This window comes from Schistocerca serialis, chromosome 12 (assembly GCF_023864345.2).
Source record: "Schistocerca serialis cubense isolate TAMUIC-IGC-003099 chromosome 12, iqSchSeri2.2, whole genome shotgun sequence".
Lineage (NCBI taxonomy): Eukaryota > Metazoa > Arthropoda > Insecta > Orthoptera > Acrididae > Schistocerca > Schistocerca serialis.
The window spans coordinates 21,452,007-21,466,023 of NC_064649.1; the positions used below are offsets into that span (position 1 = coordinate 21,452,007).

General features: G+C 43.9%; 1 protein-coding gene across 1 annotated transcript in view; it reads left to right on the forward strand.

Moving 5' to 3' along the window:
* Positions 1-14,017, forward strand: part of LOC126428246 (carbonic anhydrase 1-like) — a 125,531-nt gene that overhangs the window by 86,087 nt on the left and 25,427 nt on the right. The window contains exon 4 of the mRNA XM_050090161.1: positions 2,462-2,600. Coding sequence (XP_049946118.1) covers positions 2,462-2,600 — 139 coding nt within the window. The remainder of the gene's footprint in view (positions 1-2,461; positions 2,601-14,017) is intronic.

The following is a 14,017-nucleotide window of genomic DNA, read 5'->3' on the forward strand; positions in this document are numbered from 1 at the left end:
TACTTTTTGAGGATGCAGGGACGATGGGACTGCAACATGGGGCTTTTCGGTTCCCCATATGCTCCAGTTCTGTTTATTGACGAAGCCGTCCAGGTTAAAAATAAGCTTCGTCAGTAAACCAAATGCTGCCCACATGCATATCACCGTCATCAATCCTGTGCACTATATCATTAGCGAATGTCTCTCGTGCAGCAATGGTAGCGGCGCTGAGGGGTTGCCGCGTTTGAATTTTGTATGGATAGAGGTGTAAACTCTGGTGCATGAGACGATACGTGGACGTTGGCGTCATTTCGACCGCAGCTGCAACACGGCGAACGGAAACCCGAGGCCGCTGTTGGATCACCTGCTGCACTAGCTGCGCGTTGCCCTCTGTGGTTGCCGTACGCGGTCGCCCTACCTTTCCAGCACGTTCATCCGTCACAATCCCAGTCCGTTGAAATTTTTCAAACAGATCCTTTATTGTATCGCTTTTCAGTCCTTTGGTTACATTAAACCTCCGTTGAAAACTTCGTCTTGTTCCAACAACACTGTGTTCTAGGCGGTGGAATTCCAGCACCAGAAAAATCCACTGTTCTAAGGAATAAACCGTGTTGTCTACAGCACACTTGCACGTTGTGAACAGCACACGCTTACAGCAGAAAGACGACGTACAGAATGGCGCACCCACAGACTGCGTTGTCTTCTATATCTTTCACATCACTTGCAGCGCCATCTGTTGTTGAAAATTGTAACTAATGTAATTTCGAAAGTTTGTCCGCCTGAAAATGTACTGTTGTCCCAAGCATATTGCAACAAACGGTGTATTTCTATCGCTCCTCGTTTAGTTTTTATTGCCATTTCAAATATACTGTTCATTTTTGAAACACCCTGTATGTTCAAGCATACATTTCTCGCGGTGTTTCGATATTTTTGTGTAGCCACTCTAATTTTACATCCGCATCTTATTGCCTGTAGATAGGCAACCTGATGAACAGATATCCAATGCAAGCTGCAGTCCCGCCTTTCTGGGCAGCAGTAGTTGTGATTTCAACGAACTGCATGCGAGTATTGTCGTTTGCATGACAGTGTGAGTTAAAAACGTGGAGATGTGTTCTATCCACTGATATGTTTCTGTTTTCTGTATTTCTTGTACTTTTCGTACAATTTTCTCCTGAAACCCTAGAAGTACCTGGGTGACTCCTAAGAAATGCAGACAATTTTTTTTTAAATCCATCTTTTATTGTACATGTTTGAAAGTTTTACCCGCATGGTAAAATTCTGGACCAACCTGTTGGAGACACTGTTTGACAGCGTGCACAAGGGAGTCATCATCTTCAAACCTTGTTCCACGAAGAGGGTCTTTGAGTTTCCCAAAGAGATGATAGTCACATGGGGCCAGGTGAGGACTGTAAGGCGGGTGTTTCAGTGTTGTCCATCCGAGTTTTGTGATCACTTCCACGGTGTTTTCACTGACATGTGGCCGTGCATTGTCGTGCAACAGCAAAACATCCTGCTTTTGCCCATGTGGTCGGACACGAGTCGAGCTTGAAGTTTCTTCATTGTCATGCATCAGAATTTATGGAGGTTATACTTGGCATGATTTCCACAAGCAAGAGTCCTTCGGAATCGAAAAACACCATAGCCATAAAATTTCCAGTAGAAGGTGTGGTTTTGAATTTTTGTTTTCTCGGGTGAATTTGCATGATGCCACTCCATTGATTGCCTTTTCGTCTCTGGTGAAAAATGACGGAGCCGTGTTTAATCACCCGTCACAATTCTTCCAAGAAATTCATCTCCACCATTCTCGTACTGATCCAAAAGTTCGCTGCATACCGTTTTTCTCGTTTCATTGTGACCCACTGTTAACGTCTTGGGAACCCACCTGGCACAAACCTTTTTTAACGCCAACACTTTCAGTATTCTGCAAAACTTCCTTCCCCTATACCATCGTAGCTTAACAATTCGTGCACTGTGATGCGTCTGTCAGCAGTCACGAATTGTCTGGAGCGTGTGCAGTACGAGGCCTGCCGCTGCGAGGACAATCCTCAATATTGCCGTGCCCGCTTTCATCACGTAACTTGCTCGCCCACCGACTAACTGTGCTGCGATCGACAGCAGCATCTCCATAAACCTTTTTCAACCTCTTGTGGATTTTTCCCACTGTCTCGTTCTCACAGCACAGGAATTCTATGACAGCACGTTGCTTCTGACGAACGTCAAGTGTAGCAGCCATCTTGAAGACATGCTGTGACGGCGCCACTCACGGGAACAGGTTGAACTAAGTTTGAAAACAAGCGGGAAGAATGTATCTACACACTGTAAAACTTTCACACATCCAGAATGAAAACTGTATCTTTACAGAAGTAGTGTGCATTTCTTTTGAAGTGACCCTCGTACTTAACAGTAACACTGCACGTAGTGTACACTAATGGCCCGAAACACTACCTTGTGGTCTGCTCAACTTCCGTGTCGTTGCTTTCAGCGCTGCTGAAACTGGATCCGGCACTGCCCATCACGCTGCACGGAGGACCTCTGTCGGCGCCGTATGCCTTCCAACAGCTGCACTTCCACTGGGGCAGCAACGACTCCGTGGGCAGCGAGCACGCCATCAGCTCGCACTTGTAAGCTCTCACTACACTCTCTCTAACATCTCAGCACATTCTGCCTCACATCAGATGGCGTTTTCAATAAACACCTGTACAGTGTCGGCACGTGCAACTGCTTAGTCCAGGGGTTGATAATTTTTTTGCATATTATTTCGAAAGACGGGCATTGCCTCGGTACCCGGCACACAAGAGGTGTGGTACAGCTACATTGGTGATGCTTTTGATGTACGGTATCACGACGAAAAACAGCTCTGTGACTTCCTAAGAAATCTAAAGTATCGGTGCCCGTGTCAGATTTACTGTTGATGTGGTTTTCAACACGAACTGTATACGCTGTCCACCCTGCTCCATCCTGTGTAAGCCTCTACATTTCCACCTAATTACTGCAAAATACGCTACTGGCCATTAAAATTGCTACACCACGAAGATGACGTGCTACAGACGCGAAATTTAACCGACAGGAAGAAGATGCTGTGATATGCAAATGATCAGCTTTTCAGAACATACACACAAGGTTGACGCCGGTGGCGACACCTACAACGTGCTGGCATGAGGAAAGTTTCCAACCGATTTCTCATACACAAACAGCAGTTGATCGCGCGTTGCCTGGTGAAACGTTGTTGTGATGCCTCGTGTAAGGACGAGAAATGCGTACCATCACGTTTCCGACTTTGACAAAGGTCGGATTGTAGCCCTTCGCGATTGCGGTTTATGGTATCGCGACATTGCTCCTCCCGTTGGTCGAGATCCAATGACTGTTAGCAGAATATGGAATCGGTGGGTTCAGGAGGGTAATACGAAACGCCGTGCTGGATCCCAAAGGCCTCGTATCACTAGCAGTCGAGATGACAGGCATCTTATCCCCATGGCTGTAACGGATCGTGGAGCCACGTCTTGACTCTTGAGTCAACAGATGGGGACGTTTGCAAGACAACAACCATCTGCATAAACACTTCCACGACGTTTGCAGCAGCATGGACTATCAGCTCGGAAACCGTGGCTACGGTTACCCTTGACGCTGCATCACAGACAGGAGCGCCTGCGATGGTGTAGTCAACGACGAACCTAGGTGCACGAATGGCAAAACGTCATTTTTTCGGATGAATCCAGGTTCGGTTTATAGCATCATGATGATCGCATCCGTGTGTGGCGACATCGCGGTGATCGCACATTGGAAGTGTGTATTCGTCATCGCCATACTGGCGTTATCACGCGGCGTGATGGTATGGGGTGCCATTGGTTACACGGCGCGGTCACCTCTTGTACGCATTGACGGCGCTTTGAACAGTGGACGTTACATTTGAGATGTGTTACGACCCGTGGCTCTACCCTCCATTCGATACCTGCGAAACCTTACATTTCAGCAGGATAATTCACGACCGAATGTTGCAGGTCCTGTACGGGCCTTTCTGGATACAGAAAATGTTCAACTGCTGCCCTGGCCAGCACATTCTCCAGATTTCTCACCAACTGAAAACGTCTGGTCAGTGGTGGCCGAGCAACTGGCTCGACACAATACGCCAGTCACTACTCTTGATGAACTGTGGTATCGTGTTGAAGCTCCCTGGGCAGCTGTACCTGTACACGCCATCCGAGCTCTGTTTGTCTCAATGTCCAGGCGTATCAAGGCCGTTATTACGGCCAGAGGTGGTTGTTCTGGGTACTGATTTCTCAGGATCTATGCACCCAAATTTCGTGAAAATGTAATCACATGTCAGTTCTAGTACAATATATTTGTTGAGTGAATACCTGTTTTTCATCTGTATTTCTTCTTGGTGTAGCAATTTTAATGTCCAGTAGTGTATGTACATTTGCACTTGCTTACTCTAGTCAAGTCTTCATCTGCCTCTACACTTCCCTCAATTACCAAACTGAAGATTCCTTGATGCTTCAGCTTTTCGGGGGAGCGTCGGGGGTGCGGCAGGAGGGACTCTTCACTGTTCCGACTGGTTCGGCGCAGCTGACTGTTAATTCCTCTCCTGTGCAAACGTCTACATCTCAGAGTAGTATTCACAACTTACGTCCTCAGTTATTTGTTCAGCATACAGGGTGAACCACCTAAAACTTTAACCACAAATATTGCGGAAATGGAAAGTGTTATTGATGTGCGGTTATCACAGAATGAGTTGCTAGTCAGGATCTCGTATTGTTAGCCATAGAGCAGATTCTAATAATACTTAGAAAGGGTAATTTTTTGTGCAAGCATACACGTTTTTGAAATGGAACAATGCCTGTTGATATTAACAAACTAAAAGTAGGTTAAATTAAAGGATCTACGGTGTTTGTTGCAGGATTCTAATGCAAATCGCTTGCAAGATATCGTATTTTGGAAAGTTCCCACACCAACACTAGTACAATGTGGTTGTTGTTGTTGTTGTTGTTGTTGTTGTTGTTGTGGTCTTCAGTCTTGAGACTGGTTTGATGCAGCTCTCCATGCTACTCTATCCTGTGCAAGCTTCTTCATCTCCCAGTACCTACTGCAACCTACATCCTTCTGAATCTGCTTAGTGTATTGATCTCTTGGTCTCCCTCTACGATTTTTACCCTCCACGCTGCCCTCCAATGCTAAATTTGTGATCTCTTGATGCCACAAAACAATGAGGTAGCACACGCTAAAGAACAACACAGGTGCGTACATTAGTTACTTAGATTCTGACAGTAACCAGATAATTGACCATCATAGGTTGCGTTCAGAATTACCAACGGCAACGTCATTACACACTTCCAGTCTGGTACTGAACGACTGGTGCACACATGCTAGCCTTTCAGTCGGGATGTCCGAACAGGCTGCAGTGATACATTATCGCATGTCATCTGGTGCAGTTGGTTTGTCCTTGGAGACAATGTCATTCAGCTTTCCCCACAGAAAAAAAGTATATGGGCGTCAAATCTGGGTAATGGGCCAGCTAAAGTATAGATCCTCTGTGTCCAACCCAACGATTTGGAAACAACGCGTGAAGACATGCTGTGGTACTTCGTGCCTATGGGTTGGACATCCATCACGTTGGTACCACAGGTTCCTCTTAGTCTGAAGAGGTATGTGGTCTAGCATGTGTGGAAGATGGTCTGTTAGGAGGTTGCGATACTTGTACACTTTCAGTGCTTCATCGATGAAAAACGCGCTTATGAGCTGATGGTTCACTATACCACACCACACGTTTACACTCCAAGGACCAATGGACCAATGGGGACTGTCAACAGATATAAGGGTGGTCCATTGATAGTGACCGGGCCAAATATCTCACGAAATAAGCATCAAACGAAAAAGCTACAAAGAACGAAACTCATCTAGCTTGAAGGGTGAAACCAAACGGTATTTGGTTCGTGATACATTACCCGTGTTAAAATGGACCGTTTACCAATTGCGGAAAAGGCCGATATCGTGCTGATGTATGGCTATTGTGATCAAAATGCGCAACCGGTGTGTGCTATGTATGCTGCTCGGTATCCTGGACGACATCATCCAAGTGCCCGGACCGTTCGCCGGATAGTTACGTTATGTAAGGAAACAGGAAGCGTTCGGACACTTGTGAAACGTCAACCACGACTTGCAACAAATGATGATGCCCAAGTAGGTGTTTCAGCTGCTAGCGCGGCTAATCCGCACATCAGTAGCAGACAAACTGCGCAAGAATCGGGAATCTCAAAAACGTCGGTGTTGAGAATGCTACATCAACATCGATTGCATCCGTACCATATTTCTATGCACCAGGAATTGCATGGCGACGACTTTGAACGTCGTGCACAGCTCTGCCACTGGGCCACAAGAGAAAGTACGGGACGATGACACATTTTTTGCACGTGTTCTATTTACGACGAAGCGTCATTCACCAACAGCGGTAACGTAAACCGGCATAATATGCACTATTGGGCAACGGAAAATCCACGATGGCTGCGACAAGCGGAACATCAGCGACCTTGGCGGGTTAATGTATGGTGCGGCGTTATGGGAGGAAGGATAATTGGCCCCCATTTTATCGATGGCAATCGATATGGTGCAACGGATGCTGATTTCCTACGTAATGTTCTACCGATGTTACTACAAGATGTTTCACTGCGTGACAGAATAGCAATGTACTTCCAACATGATGGATGTCCGGCACATAGCTCGCGTGCGGTTGAAGCGGTATTGAATAGCATGTTTCATGACAGGTGGTTTGGTCGTCGAAGCACCATACCATGGCCCGCACGTTCACCGGATCTGACGTCCCCGGATTTCTTTCTGTGATGAAAGTTGAAGGATATTTGCTATTGTCATCCACCGACAACGCCTGACAACATTCGTCAGCCCATTGTCAATGCATGTGCGAACATTACGGAAGGCGAACTACTCGCTGTTGAGAGGAATGTCGTTACACGTATTGCCAAATGCATTGAGGTTGACGGACATCATTTTGTGCATTTATTGCATTAATGTGGTATTTACAGGTAATCACGCTGTAACAGCATGCGTTCGCAGAAATGATTTCACAAAGGTACATGTATCACATTGGAACAACCGAAATAAAATGTTCAAACGTACCTACGTTCTGTATTTAAAAAACCTACCTGTTACCAACTGTTCGTCTAAAATTGTGAGCCATATGTTTGTGACTATTACAGCGCCATCTATCATAAAGCGAAAAAAGTGGTCCAATTAAAACATTCAGATTTCTTTACGTACTACACGAATATGTAATAAAAGTGGGGGTTCCTATTTAAAAAAAACGCAGTTGATATGCGTTTGACCCATGGCAGCGCCACCTATCGCGCCAACCATAGCGCCATTTGGTTTCCACCTTCAAGCTAGACAAGTTTCATGCTTTGTAGCTTTTTCGTTTGACGCTTATTTCGGGGGATATTTAGCCTGGTCAAAATCAATGGACCACCCTGTATACTGCATGCGTCGACAGTTTACCTGGCAATAATTGGTAAATGTGGCTTCAGCAGTAAACAAGATACATGATACATCTTCAGTGTCCTGTCTCAATGCCCACGTACAGAAATTAACGCGATTTTCATAATAGTTTTCCTGTAGCTCTTGATGGAGAGCGACGTGGTAGAAAAAGACCCCTATGTCAATGGGCAATGCGTAAGACATTTGGCGAGTGATCTCTATGCTACCTGGATGTTGAACCTCAGCCATTCTATGATGCCAGCCATAGATGCTCATATTTCGTTTCTTGCCAGACTACAACATGGCTGCTAGGAAACGTCACTAGAACACGAAAAGAAAATACTTTTCAATTCCTCTCCTTCATAAACCTATTACCTCATATGTTGACATCAAGTTCAAAACAAGAAATCTGTCTGCAATTCTTTGTCACATGCAGACCGATGGAAATTTGTTTGCCAAACTACAATATGGCGTACGATGCAAAGCACGTGTATTTGCAGACACGCTGCAGTTCTATATTCAGAGACCAGACTTGTACATCCAGGTTGTATACAGATCACTGCAGTTGCCAGCGTCATTGCACTTCCTCATCCTCGCGATCTAACACGCTGATCTACTGTGAATTTCCCCCTCCTCTGCCGTCACTTGTTTCCTTTTGTTACGTCGTGCAGGTGTTACACTGCCAGTTTCGCGTAACTGATTGAAGAGGTTGATAACTGACTGCCGAGATGGTTGACGTCTATTGCGATATCTTACCGCATACCCGATCCAAGAACGAACAGCATTGTTCCTACACTCTCTGTACACCACAAGCATGGTGGCTTTTTCTGCACTGGTAAATCCCACCGTCCGTTCACGACCTGCAGCTTCGACTGTCACACACTGACTGACTAGCACGTCACAAGCACTCAAGGAACACACAAATGCAATCAGCAAACGTAACAACATAACAACTATGCAGGCTGTGGGACACACAAGGGTCAGTGCGGAAACTTTTCAAATACATCTTAAAGTAAATGACGTGCACTAGAATCCTGCAAGTGACACCACTGACGCTCTGATTTATCCCACTCTTAATATGTTAGTGTCAGTAGGCATTGTTCCATATAAAATGTGTATGTTTGCTGAAAAACTTAACTTTCTAAGTTTTATTACAGTTTGTTTATTGGCTAACAATACGAGCCCCTGACTACCAGTCCATTCTTTGAAAACAGCACATTAACAGCACTTTCCATACCGTGCAACATTTGGGGTGTATCTTTTAGGTGACTCCTCCAGTATGAAGTGTTAGGGGTAGAAATTCAGGTATTTTTATTGCTGATTGATGACAGAGCACTGATCAACATTACATCATTATTTACTTCATTTGCAGATTAATAACTATAGCCATTAGGAGTAGTATATTTCTAGGTTGGTAAGTACCTCGAAGTACACGTGGAAAGAGCACACTATTAAAGCTTGTTTTCCCCTGAGCACCATGTTAGGTGTTGAAGTACGGACACATCGACGCAAAACAGTTAGTCTATACTAACAGGGGTACTCCACATAGTTGTGCTGTTATGATAACGCAGAAAGCAGCGAGAAGTAAATTATGTGAGGTGTTTGAGGGAGGACTGTTAGACACAAAGGACGAAATAGAAAAATAGCACACTGAAGTGGGAACATATTAAATTATATGTTTTCATGAACGGTTTTAGATGCAGAGGAAAAAAAAAAGTTTAAGTGGGAACATATTAAAGTACCAGTGATGACAATATTTGAAGTGGTATCCCTAACATCCTGCATTATAGTTCTTGACTTCTCATATCGTTTTCACACTTTGCAGTTCCCCTTAGTACATGGCAGTTGTTCGTTGATGTCTTAACACATGTCTTATCATCCTGTCCGTTCTTCTTATCAACACCATATATCAAACCTTTCAGTTATCTTCTTTTTAGTTTTTCCCACAGTCCATGGTTCATTACCACACAATGTTGTACTCTGATGTACATTCTAAGAAATTTATTCTTCAGATTACCACCGATGTTTGATACGAGGAGACTTCTTATGACCAGAGACGACCTGTTTGCCTGTGTTAATCTTGCCTTGCCTTGCTTCTTTCGTCAGGGTTATTTCACTTCGAAGAGAGATAATTCCTTTACTTCATCCGCTCACTGGTCACCAATTTTTATGTTAAATTTATCGCTACCGTGATTTTTATTGCTTCTCATTGCTTTCCTCTTTCTTCAATTTACTCTCAATCTACTAGGGTTGCCCAGAAAGTAATGCACCGCATTTTTCTCTTCAACAATTCTTTATTGAACATAATGAGAAATACACACACGAAAGAATGGTTTTTTATCTACACATCCTATTTTTCCACGTAATCTCCATCTCGTTCTATGTCGTTCCTCCAGCGCGAAACAAGGGCGTGTATGCCCTGTCGGTACCAATCCTTGTCCTGGTGGCAGAGGCAGTGCTTCACTGTGAGGATCACCTCCTCATCATCGTCCTCAAAATGTCTTCCACAAATGGCATCTTTAGTTACCCAAACAAGTCGCAGTCCGAGGGGCTAGGCCAGGGCTGTAAGGTGGATGGGGTAACACTGTACAATCCTGTTTTGCGATGTGTTCAGCAGTCCGTAGACTTGTGTGGGACCGAGCGTTATCGCGTTGCAGCAAAACATCTCTTGGGTTGCAGTGGTGCTGAAGTCGCCGGAAGTGCGTCTCGAGTTTTGTTAACGTGTTGACATATGCTTCTGAATTAATGGTACCGCCTCTTGGCATCACATCAGTGAGAATCACGCCATCACAGTCCCAGAACACAGTGATCATGACCTTACCGGCGGAAGCAGTTGCTTTGAATTTTTTCTTTTGTGGGGAGTGGGAATCCATCGGCTGTCGCTTTGTATCGGGCTCAAAATGGTGAACCCAGGTTTCATCACCTAACACAATCCGGGACAACTTCAAAACGTTGCAACAAATCAAGACAAATGTTTTTTCTGTGCGATTTGTGATCCGCCGTTAGACACTGCGCGACCCATCTTGCACACACTTTTGAATATCCAAGAGTGCAGATAATTGCAGCCACACTTCCTTTGCTGATTGACACATGCAACGCCAACTGCCGAGTCAAGTTGAAGGTCCACAGGTTACAGTAAACCTACCCATGTCCATCCGAATCTATTACTGGAATCCCAGGAAAGAATCAAAGCCCAGACAGTTAGAAGCATTACTCTCCCGGAGAGAAGTCGGCATGGTGCCTGTTGTATTCATTTCCGACACAATTTCTGTGTTTCATCGTCAAGTTGAAGGTCCACAGGTTACAGTAAACCTTCCCATGTCCTCGCGAATGACAACACCAGCTCGCTGCGACATGCAGGTGTGACAGCCGTGGATGGTCTCCCCGACCGCTGCAAGTCGTGGACCTCCGCCGAACCGTCTTCTGATGAGCTCACCCTCCGTGCCCAGCGACGAACAATACTTTTGTCGACAGCAGATAATCCACAGACTTTGCACATGCGTTTGTAAATATTCCCCACAGTTTCTTTCTCTGCAGTGAGAAATTAAATGACGGCACGCTGCTTGTAGCATACGTCACCGATAGGTGCCATTTTGAAACTGTTCTGCAGGTACGCTATCTGTCGGAAACTTGGCGCACTTAGTCAGGAGACTTCAAATAATGCATACGTAACATTTCAGACTCGTAGCATTGTTTTCAGCTAAGACAAAAAAATGTGGTGCATTACTTTCTTGGCATCCCTTATATATTCCATTCAACACATCCCGTAATTCTTCTTTATTTTCACTGAGCAATGTCATCAAAAAACCCTATCACTGATATCCTTTCACCCTGAATTTTAATCCAACTCTTTAACTTTTCTTTTCATTCCGGTATTGCTTCTTCGATGTGTAGATCGAACAGTTTAAATGAAAGACTACATTCCTATCTTAAACCCTTTTTAATCCGATCACTCCGTTCTTAGTCTTCCACTGTTATTGTTCCTTCCTGATTCTGACACAAGCGTATATTTCATCACGATAAAGGATGACAGCCAAAACAGTTGCAGGATATAAATACACCTTCATCAGAAGTAAAAAATCTAAATTACACCATGCAATGGAAATTAATAAAACAATTGTGCCAAAGGCGTCGTCAATAATTAATACATCATCTCCATTTGCACAACATGACTATAGGCACAGAGTCAAAGCGAACAGTTTAGCACCAGTTCATGGGCACATTAAAAAATCATGATTCGGTCGGAAATCAACCCAGAAGATGATAAATCTGTTCAAAAACCAATAGGAATGCGTTTCAAAATCATATGAATAATCGATTGGACAATGTGTGCTGGATACTAGGCGCTTTGAGAAACTAGGTTTTCTTTCTTCAATGATATAAATTTGGCACTCCCTGAAATTGCCGCTCGCGACAGATACCCCGGTTTGCCCTCCCTCCCCATTCCCCATAGATTCGGGTCAGCGTGGTCTTAGTGCGGATAACATTTGTAACTTAGTTTCTTAAGACCCTACGTATTTCTGTTAGAATCAACTTACTTGATTAGACTAATTTACTGTTGCTTACCTTTGTTCAAATTTATTGTGGAGCAAGAAAAGGATTATCAGTTACTCTCTCCAGGTGTGTTGAATATGAGCAATGGTGAGAACGTGCATTACATCATGTATCGGAAACAGGCATGCACAGACCATTACCAGCACAAACTTTCAAATATTTTATCGTGTCTCGTAAGCAATTATCAATGTCCTAAGTTTCTTAAAGTCGAAGATAAATTATAAAACAAAATTATTCTTGATAGCAGAAACGACAAGTTAATAGTAGAGGTGATACTTTTGTAAACAGTGGAATGAAAAATTTAAAAGCCCTAACAGACTTTTGCAAATATGTCTTTAATTCGTGAAATAGTAAAGCTTTGGATCATGGCAATCAGGTTGATACCGTATTTCTTGATCTCCGAAAAGCATTTCACTTAGTGCCACACCTGTGCTTATTTGTCAAATGTACGATCATATGGGCTATCAAATGAAATATGTAACTGGATTGTGGATTTTTTGGTAGTGAGGACACGGCATGCTATTTTGGATGGAGAGTCATCATCAGATGTAGACGTAACTTCTGGTGTGCCCCGGGGATGTGTGTTGGGACCCTTGCTGTTCATGTTGTACATTTATGACCTTGCAGCCAATATTAATAGTAATCTCAGACTTTTTGCCCTTGATGCGTTATCTGTAATGAAGTGCTATCTGAAATAAGGTGCATAAATAGTCAGTCAGATCTTGATAAGATTTCAAAGTGGTGCAAAGACTGCCAACTTGCTTTAAATGTTCAGAAATGTAAAGTTGTGCACTTCACAAAACGAAAATAATGTAGTATCCTATGACTAGAATATAAATGTGTCAATGGTGGAATCAGCCAGTTCATACAAATACCTGGGTGTAACACTTTGAAGGGACATGAAATGGAATGTCGGTATAGGCTCAGTTGTGTGCAAGGCAGGTGTTGGTCTTCGGTTTATTGGTAGAGTACTGCAGAAATACAGTCAGTCTTCAAAGGAGACTGCTTACAAATCACTCATGTGGCTGGTTCTGGAATAGGACTAACAGGGGATATTGAACATGTACAGAGAAGGACAGCACAAATGGTCACAGGTCTGTTTGATCCATGGGAGAGTGTCTCAGAGATACCGAAGGAATCGAACTGGAAGATTCTTAAAGACAGATGTAAACCATCCCAAGAAAGTCTGTTAACAAAGCTTCAAGAACCAGCTTTAAATGATGACTTTAGAATATACTGCTATCCTCTGTGTGTCGCTTACACAAGGACTGTGAAGATGAGATTAGAATAATCAGTGCACGCCCGGGGGCATGCAGTCAGTGATTCTTCCTGGACTCTCTACATTAATGGAACAGAAAGAAGCCCTAATAATTGCTACAATGATAGGTACCGTCTTCTATGCAACACGCGGGGGTTTACAGGGTACGGGTCTAGCTGCAGAAATGACTTTATATAAGGGTGATTCCAATGGGAACCTTAAAAGCGTAATAAAATTCCTAATAGTTGTACTGTCAACTTGGCAGGCGGCAGGATTTATCCAAGAGCTCTACAGTTGGCAGAGATCTTGTTGCATCACATAAAACGAAGTGGTGTCAGTGCAAAGATGGACGCTGCAGTGTCTGCTTGCACCATATTAGAGGAGCTATCTGTGATAAGTTTCTTTTTTCTGAGAAGTTAAACACGTAGAAAGGCATTTTAGGAAGAAAGTGCAGTATTGTCATTTGTGTGTGACAATGCAGAAACTGTGCAAGTGGTGTAGAAACTTTGAAAGAGGCATAACCTCTGTGGAAGGCGCTCTGTGTAGTGACAAACAAAAGTTGTACCATGGTTGCAGGGCTTGTGAAGGAAAACAGACATATAACTGGAAACTGAATAACCGCCATTTTGGGTATTTGTGTTGTCTCAGCACACAAATTCATCTGTGTTGTGCTGTGATTGAATAAAGCGTCCACAAGGTGGGTGCCATATCAGCAGAGTGCCGAACTGAAATACTGTCGCAACA